Source organism: Gavialis gangeticus, unplaced genomic scaffold, assembly GCF_001723915.1.
Source record: "Gavialis gangeticus isolate Ggan-Ray unplaced genomic scaffold, GavGan_comp1, whole genome shotgun sequence".
Classification (NCBI taxonomy): Eukaryota; Metazoa; Chordata; order Crocodylia; family Gavialidae; genus Gavialis; species Gavialis gangeticus.
In genome coordinates, this window is record NW_017729034.1 from 94,629,496 (window position 1) to 94,644,789 (window position 15,294).

At 41.8% G+C, this 15,294-nt stretch overlaps 1 protein-coding gene across 3 annotated transcripts in view; it reads right to left on the reverse strand.

The window, feature by feature from the left end:
- The window catches only part of PDE7B (phosphodiesterase 7B), a 373,129-nt gene that overhangs the window by 79,643 nt on the left and 278,192 nt on the right, over positions 1-15,294 (reverse strand). For all 3 annotated transcript variants that reach the window (XM_019527215.1, XM_019527216.1, XM_019527214.1), the window contains one exon: positions 11,321-11,404. In XM_019527215.1, the coding sequence (XP_019382760.1) occupies positions 11,321-11,404 (84 nt within the window). The remainder of the gene's footprint in view (positions 1-11,320; positions 11,405-15,294) is intronic.

Below are 15,294 nucleotides of genomic sequence, written 5' to 3' on the forward strand. Positions count from 1 at the left end.
CCCTTCCAGCCCTAATGTCTATGAAATCTATGAAAGTAGTTTATGCAGTGATTCTCAACCCTGCAGCCACAGCTCTCTGGGGTGTTGCAAGAGCCTTCCCAGGGTGCCATGGTGCCCAGCCCCTGTGCCAGGAAGTAAGCAATTACTCCTCCTCCTGTCAGGGGACTCAAAATTCCACGGACAAGACGAATCCATGGTTACTCCCTGGCTCCTGGCAGCCCCTGCATACCCAGCATGTACATGGGCAGGCAGATGCAGGGCCACACATTTCAGCCTGGCTCACTCCTCTCACTGCCTCTCATATTTCTAGGGCTAATGGGAAGGGCTGTTAGTCCATGTGACTGCAGATGCAGCCATGCAACTCAACAGAGAAGCAGTCTGGGTGGCAGGGGCCATACTTTACCCCTCAGACCAGGTGGAAAAAGCGGGACACAATGGGATGAGGTCCTGTGCCCATCATCCTCACCTAGATTCTCACTCTGCGGTTCTCAGCCAGGGTGCTGCTAAATCCCAGTATGTTGTGGAGGGGTGGCTGGAGGCTGAAAAAGTTGAGAACCACTGGGTTAATGGAATCACAGAACATCCAAAGAAGAGTAGATTTAAAGGCAGACTTAGACATTTTCTCCTGATTTTTTTTTCCCAGCCCTCATTAGGAACCAGACTTGGCTGGTCAGCAAAATCATCTTAATGCTAATAGGTCTAATTTAGCTTCCCATATGCTATTATGAAAGGGTGTTGGTGCATACCAGGACATTCGTTTTGCCAACAGCGTTTTATCTTTTTAATACAAAATCTTCACATTGCCCTTTCAGTCTTGTCTGTATAGCCACATACTCAGGATCTTTCATTTAAATCTGCATATGTTCTATACTTGATTACAGCTTTGTGACAGGAAATGTACCCCCCTCCCTATTCCCCTTGAGGAAAATCAACATAACCTGTAATAACAGCAAACCCAACTTTCATTCATCATCTTAATGATTCTCTCTCCCTGCTCATTCTTTTCCTTAAGTCATTCGGAAAGTGTCCTCAATGTTATCGTCAGTACACCCTTTCCCTTTTCTAAGCACAGAACAGAAGGTCAGGTGACAAAAGGAACAACTCACCATTCCTGTATTAAAGCGACACTGTCAGGTGAACTTAAGTTTATTACCTATATTAAAAAAAGATTACAAAGCCTATAGAACTTATATGATGATATATTGTTTTTAACCATTTTCACTAGCCTTATAAACAAGGAATTAATACATTCCAAGTTCACAAGCCAGACTACAGTATTTTGCTAATGCATAAAAAACACAGATGCAAGTAAATTTAACATACCAGTTTCCATTTTTCCAAGATGAATGAAGTGCAAAAGCTAAACAAATGGCAGAAATGATCGTAAGTAGAGTTTCTTTTCCAGCTATTTCATTTCACACTGTAGATAAGAATGTTTTCAATAGGTTTTTAAATTTTGAATGTTCCTTTAAGACAGAAGAGATGCAAACTGACATTCAATGATAGGGAGAATTTTGTAGCAAAAATGAATTTTGTAGCAAAAATGAATTTTGTTACTGGAAAATGGAACTGTTTTTGCACTAAGACAATATTATGGAATCCCATTTCATCTTGCATGAATAGAAGGCTCAGAGCAAGACAACAGACTGACTGGTTTGGGAAAAGTCCTTTAGCAGCCCTAATAAAGCCAGTATGCCTTTCAAGAACCTGTTGGAGATACCTCTCTGTAGGGATTTCTCTGTAGTGAAATCTCAGAGAGACGGAGAGAACCTCAGTAAGTTATTAAATCCTTTTGGTTTAATAAGAATTCAGAAGTTTTCATGTGTATTTGAGCCCATTTAGTCTGGGTAGTCCATTACATCCTTGAACACAAGGCTTCTAGCACTCCCCGTTTAATCTAGCTTCTCTTATGGTCTTGAAGCACTTCTTCTCCCAGCCAAAGAAAACAAAACAAAGTTAACTAAATGTTATTAAACCTCAAAAAATGTTTGGGTTCAGGTTACTGGAGCTTCAGATGAAGGTTGAGGTTGGCTTGTATTTTATCTGGAGGTGGGCCCTAACCAAGTCATAGAGTTGTTTAAAAGCCAAACCTGGAGCTCTATCAGAATATTACAAATGTGCTTTCTCTTTATGATGGGATAATTGAAAACCACAGATCTAATCATCCCCAAATTTTGGATGTCTTGAGAGCCAGACTGTATAACTAGGAATCCACATCGTATTTTAGCAAACTTGATAATACTTTGCATTCTCCAGCACCTTTCACCTGTAAATCTAGAAGTGTTTTTTAAATACTCATTAAACTTGCAGAATGCCTGTGAGGCAGGCAAAGATAAACCTTATTAAATGCTATAAAGGCATCTTTTTTATGTACTGGCAAACTGAGGCATAGATAAGTGAACTACATGCCTGAAGTCACACAACACATGGATAGTAAAGGCAGAAGGAGAAGCCAAGGGCCCTGAATCTCATTGTCTATTACTGATGGTGGTTCATCAAAGCTAGCTTCGTTCACTAGTAATGATAAATTGTCGGACTAATCCACTGTGGATACATCTACATGTGCAACTAATGCAAAGCAATACACTCCAGAGTTTATTGCTGTTTGAGTGTGTGCCCTGGAATGCAGCTTGTTGAACCAGGTTGGAGCAGCCTCAGTTGGCAGGGGGCCGGGGGGTTAGCCTGCCAGCCCAGAGCAGCTCCCTCCAACTTAACATGCTGCAGAGAGGCAGTCCCCACAATGAAGCACCCTTGTGCTGCAGCCAGTTAGGGCAGCATCTACACGTGTGCTGCTGAGGAGTTTTTTACTCTGCAGCAGGATGTATTTACAAGTACTATCCTGCTGCAGAGTAAATTAGTTTACTCTAGCTTAATAGGGGCACATGTATTTACTCTAGCCTAACAGGGGTGCATGTGTAGACACCAAGATGTTTTCTGTGCAGCTAATTAGTTTACTGCACAGTAAACATCCTGTGTAGCTGCACCCTGTTTGTACAAAAATGTCAGGTTCTTTGGCTGTTAAATACCCATGTCTGTCTCAAACCTGGAGTTCCTCAAAAGAAGTGATATTCAGACCTTGCAGATGCTTTCCAATCCCACTGTTTCAGTGGTTCAAGGAATTTCCTAATTTTTAATTAATGCAGCCAAGAAATGTACCATATCAGTCACAGACACAGCACATCATAAGATAATAAAGCCTATTTTAATCACCATATGTGAGTCACTGGAAGAATCTGGTTCGGTGACTCATTGAGCAATTTAGGCAATCAGTAAATTAAATTACTGCTGCCCTACTACTAAAGTTTTCTGTTTCTGAAACCTAAACTGTGCTTTGCTAAAAGGAAAATTGGAGGAAGATGATTCCTGCTGCAGAAGTACTTGAAACTCCAAATGATTACATTGCACAATATTCACATTATCTCTGCTTCTGTCTGTGGATAGTATGGAAGTTCAGTGAGCTTGTGCAAAGCAAAATGCCTGCAAACTGCCATCATGAAATTAGCCTGAGTTAGTTTCAGATATAAGATTACACTTCAAATTTCAGTCAAGTTTTCCAAAGATTGTGAGGTTTGGATTTAGATTCAGTGCTCTCTCATATACACATTTTAGTCTTCTGTGCCACAGCATTAGAACCCCCCATCCTTCCCCCCCCTTATTCTATTATTTTACTTGTATAGGATTTTGAGGGAATTTATGTTTCTAAATTTTAGCTGTCAAATTCCACCTCCTTTTAAGTCACTTACTTCTGCAGCACAAAAAAAAAAGAAAAAAAAAAGAAAACAGCCTTGACTTTAGTTTTTACTTTCTCCATTTCCCTTGAAGTTATGGTCTGATCATAGTTTGTGTCAAGGGGAAACTCCTTCTGTTTCTCATATTTACCTCCCTGCAACAGAACACTCTACTCTCTATTTTCAGTCTTTGTGCCATTTGCAAACTGAACTCAGTGTTTCACTATAGGTACCTGAGTTAGTTTGGAACTCGATTCAAATGTTCACATCACTGGATTACTCATGGAACGGGGCATATCGCAAGCCAAGCGGAGTACTTGGCAAGAAAGTTAAGCAGACAATTGCTTGGGTCCCAAGAACTAGCAATGAGTATGGGATTGCAAGCCCACCAACCCTTGCCATAGCCCCCACAGTGATGATGACACAAGAAAGAGTTGCTACTCATTGCCTTATGAAGTCCTGGATTGGATTTATTGCTTTGCTGTCTACAATTATGTACATTACCATGGTATCAGAGATCTTCAGAAGTTGTGGCAGTCCAGTAGTTTGAGAAAAGAACCTCAACATAGCCATGGCAGAATATAGGAATATAGCCAGACTGGTGGTATGAAGTAATCTGATTAAATACTGTGTTGTCATTTATGATCCATTTTGGCTTCCACAAATCAGCTTACAAAACCAGAAATCATTAGTGTAGCTACAGATCAAGAGTGGTCGGTACAGATATTAAAAAAGTCTGAGGTGGAATTGATCTAAGCTAGATAGTTTTCTGAAAGCAGTGTAGTTTAGATCAGTAGTGAACAGAACACAGAAGGCACAGACAGAAATTACATTTGTCACATGATTGATCCCTTGAAAGCACTCTACAGCTGTGCCCTAATCGAAGAGCGTGGCTGCAGAGCAATCCAGTTGCACGAAGAATTAACCCTCATTGTATAAGACTTCAGATGAAAGCAAAGTGGATCACTTTCCATACTTTGTGCCTGCTCCAGTGGCTGGCCTGCTGCAGCCTAGCTCTGTCCCTGGTGCTGTCTCAGGATTTGGGGGATGGAGGGAGAGAAGGGTGGGGAGGGAGCTCAAGGTAGTGTTTGCCCAGCCTGCACTGGAGTGGAGGTGGGTGGATTGGAGCTGGGCAAACACCAGCCCAAGCTCGCTCCCCTCCTACCTCCCAACCTGAGACAGCACCAGAGCTGGGAGAGGCAGGGGTGGGGTTAGTGGAAGAGGCTGCCAACACACAGCCTCTCTCTCTGGATCAACTCCAAATTGGAACTCCATCTTCCATCTTCCTGACCCAACAGCTAACATCTGTTGGGTCAGTAGGATTGGTCTAACTCATGGTGCCTTCTGCGAAGTGCCATGAGTTAAATTAGACAACTGCCCTTCTGTCTCTGCCTACATTTGTTCTTTGGTGGGGGAGCAAATTTTAGACTGGGTTCTGCTATTTTTAAACCAGGCTGCGTGTGGAAATCTTCTGTTCTATTAAGGGTATAGACCAGCTTTGTGTGCTGAACTTCTGTTCTGTTACAGGCATGGACCAGTTTCTTATCACTTATACTGGTACCGGTGTAATGGCTGTACCTGGTTGAGAAGCTTAAGTCTCTATATCAGTTTCTGGGCACAAAAATTACAAACTGAACACTGAAATCTTACCTCTCCCCCAGGTAGGAGAGCAAGAGAATGCACACAGAATCCTGATGATCTTTAGCAGTTTGGGACTGTCAAAGTCAAGCTGCACACACCAACACACATAGACTGGGGGAATGTTTAGGTGTCATCACAGATTTCTGCTCAAATAGTAGGCAGATAATTTTACTCTAGGTAGTTCTTACTAAGCTTTTAGATGTTCTGTCATCAGAATACAGGCAGTTTCCCTTTCTAGATAGACTAGGGGTGGGCAAAATGTGGCCCAGGGGCCAGATGAGGCCTACCAGGCCATTCTATCCGGCCTGCAGGGCCTCTAAAACATTTAGAAAATTAATATTAATTGTCCTGAGCTGCCTGTCATGCGGCCCTCAATGGCTTGCTGAAACTCAGTAAGCAGCCCTCTGCCCAAAATAAATGCCCGCCCCTGAGATAGACTTTGCAACTGTATTAATCATACATTAACTTTGTGCCATAATCCAGAAAAAAACAAGTTATGGATAACCTGTATATTAAACCATACTGGCCATATAAGGTGAAAAAAATCCATTGGAATAACGGAACCTATAAGCATCTCATAAACATAATATTTAAATTAAACACATCTGAAATTAAATAGCAATGCCCTGAAATATTTGTTTTAAGAAAATTTCAAGTGTTTGTTTAAAAGTAACCCTTAACTTTTTCACTTTCCTATGAGATGGGAATGTATTGGGTTTGCCAGAGAGAGATGCAAGTCCCATGTCTCTGAACTGGTGGGAATTACATCTTGAACAAATGTTTCTCATGTTCTTCTTTATAGATGTTGAATATATTTTCCAGGAAAGTCTGCTCTCTATAGTTTTCTCTGCTAATCCCTGTCCTGTGCTCTTCAATCATGTTTTAGATCTAAACCTTCTCATTGTTGGTAATAGTTACAAAAACAAGCACTACATGATGCCAATACATGTTGGTAATATTACTCCTGAGACTTCACATAGGAATTTTGCAATAATGATGTTCATACTTTCTGTGGTTTTTTAAGGAGAAGTTCAGTAACCAGGGCTTTGCTTGTATACACAGCATGTATTAGAGAGACAAGCCCTAAGTGGGTATAGACGGGGATAATATAAAATTCTGTTTATATCTTGGCAGTATGCGTGTGTACCCAGTTCTGGTACTGTCTGCTCATCAAGGTTCCCTCTAAGGTGTGCATGTGCGCGGACATGCACAAGTAAAAGGCTGGCCATGCACAAACTTTTTTAGTTCGTGCACCTGCTGGGCTGTGGCGTGGGACACTTACATGATGGTAAGTTCCTCTGAGAGGCAAGGAGGAGGTGGAGACAGAGGCGGTAGCCTGGCACGGGCTCCACAGGCTCCAGGGAAATGCTCCATTCCCCCACTTAGCCTCAGGGAACAAGGAGGCATGTGTCATCAGGGCTGGGGAGTGGAGCAATTCCCCGGAGCCCACGGACCAGTTCCCTGGAGCCAGTAGAGCCTCACTTGGGGCAGGTGATGGCTCCTCCCTGAGGTGAGGCAAGGCAGGGATAGAGGGTGGGGCTGGGGGCTAGCACAGGCTCCGCCAGCTCCAGGAAACTGCTCCACTCCCCAGCCCTGATGCCATGTCCCTCCTCGCTCCCTGAGGTGAAGTGGGGAGTGGAGCAGTGTCCTGGAATCTGCAGAGCACCCCCCAGCCCCAAAGCCCCCTAGCATCCAGGCCCAAGCTCCCACTGCCTGCCCCAAGCGAGGACTGAGGAGCTTACCTTTGGTAAGTGTCCCACGCTGCACTGACGCAGTGTGCTCACGGACCAAAGCGGCGCGCTCGCAGACCGCTACTCCTTAGAGGGAACATTGCTGCTTATATGCATGCAGGACAGCAAATATGTCACTGTAATCCCTATTTGCAATATCAGTGATCTAGTGCTAAGAGTCTTGACGTTGCTTGGGCCTTTAAAATAACCAGAGTTGCATCACTCCCTAAGAAAAAGACAGTAAATACACACATATTTGAAAATATGAAAGGTCTGCTACTTTTCCCCATGTAGAGAGGGGGAATTTGTCTTTTTCCAGCCTAAATGACTCATTTCAGGTTCAAGAGGGGAAAAAAGAAGTCCCTGGGAGGGAGAACACAGTGACTCAGCATCTGAACTGAAATGTAAAAATGACAGCTGGCTCACAGCCACCCCATAAATGAGCAGGGTGACCCCTCTGTAGCTGAAGGTGCAGTATACAAAAAGGTAGATGAGTTTTCCTTAAGATCCTGGGGGATAACTGTTCTTCTGGCATGGTTTTAGTATCCGCTGAGGTGTTGGGGCTTAAAGCCCACTTTATGGAAATGGAAGCAAGCCCCTAGCTTGCTCCTGTGGCCATATGGCTGAAGGCAGGTGAAACTTGGGGGCATTTGACCCCCACGCCTCTGGGCTTGGGCCTGCACGTAGGATGCCTGCCAAAAGACGTTGGAGATATCTGAAGCCTCTGGTGGGGGTGGAGGATGTTTGCCCATTGTAGGGCCACCTATGGTTCTGGACTGACTCATGGATTTGGATTTGATTTGGCTGATTTGGCTTGGAACACAAAAAATGTCTTTAAAAAAACAGTATTTAAAAAGGTAGCTCTTAAGTCATAGATGGCAGCTACATATGCGACAAGTGTCTTGTTCCAACACTGATCAAATGCCCAGTGGTTTATAGTACCTCTCTCTCCAATGATCTCCCCCAGCCAAACCAAAAACAGCATGCACACCTGACAGATCTTCCTGAATTGGAAGAATGGATCAGTAAGATTCAATTAGAGGGAAAAAAAGAAAGCCTGATCTCCAACAGAAAAGCTCAAGAGGTTAAGGCAGGGGTGTTAAAGGTATGGCCTGGCCCGTGGAGCTCTATCATGTGACCCCCGGTGCTGCTCCTGGGTCTCAGAGTTGACCCACATCCAGTCCATACTGGATTGGTCCTGTGTGCAGGGCCTGGGACCTGTGCTGCATCTGGCACCTGCCCCGGCTGGTCTGGGACCTGTACCTTGTGCAGCCTGGGTCCCAGACCAGCCCTTCATGGGCACTTCAATCTCAGACTGTCTGGAACCTGTGCTGAGTGCATTGGATCTGACATGAAGAGGGGAGAGGGGGCTGTGAGCTCAACTCAGCCCCTTGGACTAGTCCTGGGCCACTCATTTGGTCCGCAGGACCAGATGAGTTTGAAGCTCTGCTTTAAGGAGTATGAGTGTTTGACAGAAATACAAACTAAACAAATACTTTTGACAACAAAAGTCAAATAACCGAGACCATGTTCAACCTGAATACTTAGTCACTTCTGCCACTCTGAATGAAAGCTGGAATTTCTTAGCAGCTGAGTCCATCTGGTGTTCTTGCAAGTTGATTTATAAGTAGGGACAAGTGAACTGGTTCTGATTTAAGCATGATTCCAATTAAAATGTTGAGAAAGATGTTTTGGTCTCTTACATATTTTTTGACATGGATAAGTACACCCCTGCTCTACTGGTGTCTTCTTGTACCCCTAAATTTGGCTCTTCGTTACTTTTCTGCAAGGAAATTAGCCCATTCTGAGCTACATGCTCTGCAAATAAACTGCTTCTGATAACCCAGCTGGCTCCTTTAAGGCTATACCAATACCACTGAAGTTAAGAGTATAACTCATTCCTCCAGGTTGGATTTCAAATTCTTCCTATTCCTTCCCAATGCCTTGCTGCTAGTGATACTTGATTCAAGTTCTGTTCTCCACAAACCATATCTTATGATATTGCACTAGTCTCAGAAGCAGATCTTGACAACATTTTTCAATTGCATATTTTATTTACTGACAAAAAAGACTCAGGTTAAGTGATGCTGTTTATCAATTTGTCTTGATTAGTCAAATAATTTCAGGCAATAAAAGAATTGAAACAAAACTGTTCAAAACAGTTGAAACATTAATAGTGTAGCTGCTGCTGTTGCCTTTGTGGGGGGTTACAAAATGGCTGCTGCCACAGTTGGCAGCTGGCCACACCATCACTGTCAGCAGCAGCAGCAGCTGCTGCTGCCCCATGCACTACCGATGAAGCTGCCCTCGCTCTGCTGCTGGTGAAATGTTTCATTTTTACCATGTTCTAAATAACACATTTTACACTTTTATTTTAAAATGATGTTCTGTTTTGAAATGTACCTGCAAATTATGTTTAAAAAAAATAGTTAAAAAAACACCTGAAATACTGTGTCAAATGAATTCCTAAGTGTAGCCTTTATTATTGTTTTTTTCTAGTTTATTGGAACAACAACCACCCCCCTCCCCCCCATGATTTCAGGTTGACCTCGCATGCAAGTTTTTTTAAATTTTTTGGTTGGCTAGCAAACTGGAAAATCAAATTTTCATGGAGCTCTATGCAATTGGTCTCATGCTCTGGCTGGCCTAGCCAACTTGTTTGATTCATCTCATCCTCTATAACTCCTTAGCACAGAGTTTGATGGAGCTCTGACCTGGGAAATATCCCTGGTGTGTAAGATTTGACAGCAGCTGGTGTGGGCTAACAGAAGAGGAGGTGGAAGATTGATGTAGATGATAACTCCAATATTTAAAGCCAGACTGTAGTACTCTGCCAGCTTCCAGGACCATCAGTACACCAGTGCTCTAAGTCTTCTCCCCAACACACCTTTCTATTTCCTCCCCCTCTTCATGACCCCACTCCAGGACTTCCCTTTCTAAGCCTTCCCTTCCTCCAGTTCTTAGTAGTTATGTAAAGAGATATACAAACAAGATTTAAAATGCTAGTTTGATAATTGCTTTTTAATGAAAAATGTAATCACCAGAAGATTAAAACTGTAATCATGAAGCAGGTGTTGGAGTCCCAGTCTATTCTGATGAAGACTGTTAATAACTTTTTGATTCAATGGTAACATTGAATGTAGGAGGATATGCCAGTGCCTACCTAAATCTGAATGCTGGAGTTAATATTTTATTCTAGTTGAATGTCAGTGCCAGTCAAATCACTGAGTAATTGCTTATTTTTAATTATCTTTATATACTAGCTAAGCAGAGTGCAATAACTTTAAATTCTGGACACCAGCACAGATAGCAATAAAGGGAAGGGAAAGACCTCTATGCAGACCTTGTATAAACTAGGAGAATTTATTAGGGGAAAAAGAACTATGAACATTTATTTTTTTACTTGTCATTCATTATTTTCAGCAGAGACAAAATAACTTTAAATTAATACTGTCCTTTAACAGATGTTCACCATAGACTATATCCCAAATCCACTGTCAACAGGAAGATGCCACCAGCTTTTGGACTGGGTTGTAACCTTGTGCAAAATAATGTCACTGTAAGCCACTAGCCTGTGTGTGTTGTGTGTCCTTTCTGTGCCAAATCCAAAACAGTGCATGTCTGTTACAGCTACAATGATCAACTCGGGGTGCATCTACACATGCATTAATGTGCTTTTCCTAACGCGCATTAAATTTAGTACCTCCAATGTAAGGTACTAAATAAATGTGCATTAGGCTGCCCTAATGCACAGTACCAAAAGCACAACTTTTTAAAATGATTCTTAATATGCAGTAGCCTATTTTGCTGCACACTAGTGTAATTGCTTGTTTTTTTACATGACGCTTTAATGCGCAGTAAAATAGGCTACTTCACATTGAAGTGCATGTGTAGACATGCCCTCCTTAGCTCAAACCATAGACGTTCTTGCCTTTAACTTTGGAGGTTCCTCATTCTAATCCTGGATATTGGACAAGATGGCACCCATCACGCCATACTGTATTTACTTGACAAACTAAGCAGTGGAGACAATGAACCTGTAATCAAAACACTGGCAAGTGCTTGTTGTGAACAACAGGTGGCTGTAAGAGGGAAAGCTGGGATGTAAGCAGGTGTATCAAATGAGATGCGATGATTCTTGAGTCACACACTTTCAATACCCATTTTGTTTTTGACAAGTTTCTCTTTAGGGAATTAGGTTGGGTGAGGTGATGTACTTACTGTTGAGAAGACGGAAGTCTATAAATGGGTAGGAGCCACGGCGCTCAGAGAGAACCCCTGTCTGACCTCTCACCCGTGCATCTCCTGCAAAAAACAAAAAACCCCAGAGATGTTAGAGATGTTGCTGCCCTTTCATCTTGTCCAATCCATTCAATATCAGTGGTATCTGCCCTGAAAACCAAGCTTCAAATGCCATCTTCCATGGCTTCCCTGTTGAACTTGGTAGAACAGAAGGGATCAAATGCTGACATGATTAAACACAAGAAAAAATGTATCCACCCTGAAAAGATTTATCTATCCTATTAAGCAGCTGCTCAATCAATGAGCAAACACTTATAACCTCAGGACTACAGCAGAAGTCTAATTTCTTATCCCAACTATGCAATTAAGTTTATGGGTGTTATTTCACAGCTAGCACATGCTCAGTATTGTGTAAGACTCTTTGTTCAGCATTCTGCTCCAAAGAGAATACTGTCAACCTCATATGTTCAGAAATCACAAGGCAAACTTCCCAAAATCACAAAACTGGTTTAAAAATCATGGGATATTTTAAAAAATAACAAACACTGATTTCTTTTTGAGCCTTCCTCAGATGAAGATATCTAGCCTTTTTCTTAAACCATTAAAGCTACAAATTATAAACCATTAATCAAGAGGCAAGGTCTTTTTTATGATACCATTTACTGGACCAGCCGTATAGTTGGGAGGGCTGTTGGACAAAGTTTCAGGAATCAGGTGCCCTTCCTCAGGAGGGTCCCTGAAGGCCTTACCTGGACCAGATAAAGCCTTCTTGGACATTTCCTGGACCATCATGGCTACATCAACACTCCAATCCACTCCTCTACTTTATTATAAATGAAAATTTTGATCTTCAGAAATTAGCATTGCCTTCAGAATCCCAGTGATGATGTCTTTAATATGCAGGAATAAGACTGATTTTGGTTCTGACCGATTTCAGGTTATATTTCTTAGTTTTGCTGCTAGTCCTACCTTTATCCTTCTTCTACAGAAAACTAGCTGTATTGCAGGAGACTTATCAATAATACCTCCCAGGAGTGCTTACAGTGTAGGAGTCACAGAGCTTGAAAAAATATATATTTTTAAAGAGTTATTTTTAAGGGATATCTCTGGTTGGCATGAATTTAAAACCCGAAGAGCTTCACTGTTAAGTTCTATCACTCATACCTAAAACCAAGACTTAGAGCACAAAAAGGTGTTCCTGGTGAGACAGTTATTTTTTCCATGAAATATTCTCTGAAAATGTTAGAGAAGTCCTTGACAGAACTGTCAAGTGGAAAGTTTTAGTAGGAGTAAAATTGAGGAAGGGAGTCCCTAGAGGTATGAGAGCAGCAGAAGATAGTATTCTGAGCAAATGAGAACATTTCAAGCTCAGCGTCTTCAGGCTACAAATTGGAACCTACCTTATTTGTTTGTGCTTTCATTTATTTATGGTTGCTTATTATTTCATTTTATTTTACTGGTCTCAATAGCAGAGGAAGATTACATGTGTACTTTCTGGTACAGCTTAATTAGGACCACAGCTTGCTACTCCGAGGACAAGGACACACGAAGAAATTACCATGAGGTAAAAGAAGGCATGGATTTACCATATATCAGCCATTGTAGGGTAAGTATACTGTGTGCATGCTCTTACTCCGCAAGAGGTGAAAATTAAATTTGTGGCAGACTATCCCTCCTTGACTGAGGAGTAGGCAACTGTGGTTTAATTTTCCTCTAATACAAGGTAAAAATAGGGACATGAGCAGCTACTTCAGAGCAATAGATGCACATAAAATCCTGCCCCCTCCCTTCTCTCCTTTTTACCATGAAGTAACTACCATATTTACCAAAACCCCAAATGCCTCTGAATTTAAGACAATTCCCCAATAATTACTTCTAAACATCAATTTTTTAAAATATTAAAAAAAAAAAAAATTCCATGTCTAGAATCTAATTTTTGGAGGGTCCCCCCACCACTTAAATTTGTTCCTGCCTCCCACTGTGGCAGGGAGACAGGTGGCAGTGAGGCAGGTGGCAGGGAGTGAAGGCCCACCTCTTGCATCCTGCCCCCCTCCCATTTGCCCCCCTAATTGCCTGCCCCCAGCACTGTCTGCATGTCCCGTGCCTGACCCCACAGTTCTTGTACTCCCTGTGGCCTGCCCTCCCTATCTGCACCCCTTCAACCTGCCCTCACTCTCTTGCATTGAGTAAATATGGTAGTTTTATTTTCATGTACCCTTACTAGTGCTATTTTATTCCACAAGTATTCCCATTGGAATCTATGGCATGATTCACTGAGTTAAAGTAAGGATGGCAGAATGTGGCCCATATCATATAAGCCAAATAAATGTGTACTTCTCACTAATGTAAGGAACAATAACACTGAGGAACAGTTCCTGCCCTGGGCTTTTATTTTTCTTGGTAGTCCAATGATATAAAAAATAACTATAAAGAGACTGATATACCTGTCACTGTGAGCAACGCAACAAAAAGCGTATAACAGAGCAGTATAAAACAGAATTCTAAAGATAAAAAATAACTGGAAACCAAATAAGTTTCATCTTAGCATTCTGAAAGAAAAAGCAAATGATGTTGCATATCTAGTAGTGAGGATTTTCTATAAATCTATCAAACAAGATATTAGTGGAAAACAATAAATAGCTATATATAAAGGGGAAAGTGGATCTATACAGCTGCCGGCCCATTCATTTGATCTTAATAGTAAGGAAAGCTTTTGAACAAATTTTAAAGGCAAGAATGATTAAAGACATTGTGCTAAATGGCAAATAGAATATAATACAAATGGATTTATCAAAGGTAGTTCATACGAAATGAACCTGCTATTGTGATAGCTTTGATGAGATAACTGATTTTCTTAACAAGAAAAATGTGTTAGATTAATGTATATGGGATTATTTAGGAACTTTTTCCTTTAGGTCAAAACAGAGGGGTATTGCCGTCTTCTGCAGTGTGGGATGTACATTTTTTCCTAGGATTCTCTGAATAAATTAACTCATTATTTTCCGTTCTTTGCAGTAGCAAGGTATTAGCAGTTCACTTGTCTCCCCTGTTTTTACCTAGGGTAGGTTGTAGGGTGTTCTTGGCGTTTCTGATTTTCTACCTTGTAGGTGTGGGCAGGGGTTTGAAATGGTGATTTTGGTTTGAAGTGGCAATGCTTAGGTAAATAGCTAGCTACCTGTGAACACAGGGCATTGGACTTCATGGCCCAATCATTTGTTCCAATGACTTCAGTACAGCATTTACCATAATGGAGTGCCACACAGTTGAGCACACAGACATAACAGTTACATCAGTGATTCTCAATCAGGTGCCATGGCACCTTGGGGTGCCTTGGGATCCTTTCAAGGGTGCCATGGGGTGTCACACAATATTAGCACTGCTAGGTGTGCAAACATAATTCACAAGATAAATTCAGAGATGTCAAACCAGTTGTGGTCTTTCTGAGTTCTTTACAACAGAAGAATTGCATTCGTACTTTTCTATAGTTAATTAGTGAAGGCTAAAAGGTAGCATTTTTGGGGTACTTTGAGTTTAAAAAGGTAACCACTGAGTTACATGTCAAGAGCTGATGTGTGGCCCTGAGTGGTAGTTCTCACTTCTCTTTCAAAGCTGTTAAATGTAAGTTTGACCATTCAGCCCCAGTCAGTTACAGGCTGAGCCACCAACAGTATGTGAAAAAGTCAAAGACAATCCTTAGATGTATCAAGATATTTCTAGCTGATACAGGAAAATATTAATGCAATTGCACAGGACACTGATGAAACTTCATCTGTGTTCAGTTTTGGTCATCCATATTCAAGAAAGATTAATTCATAGTAAAACAAGCATAGAGCGTGGGCAACTCTATTAGAATGACCAGGGCAATAAATGTAAGCTCACCAGAGCATATCAGAGTATTGAGTTTCCGAAACACGCTTCCAATGGGAGTAGAAAGGGCAACCCCCCCCCCCCCC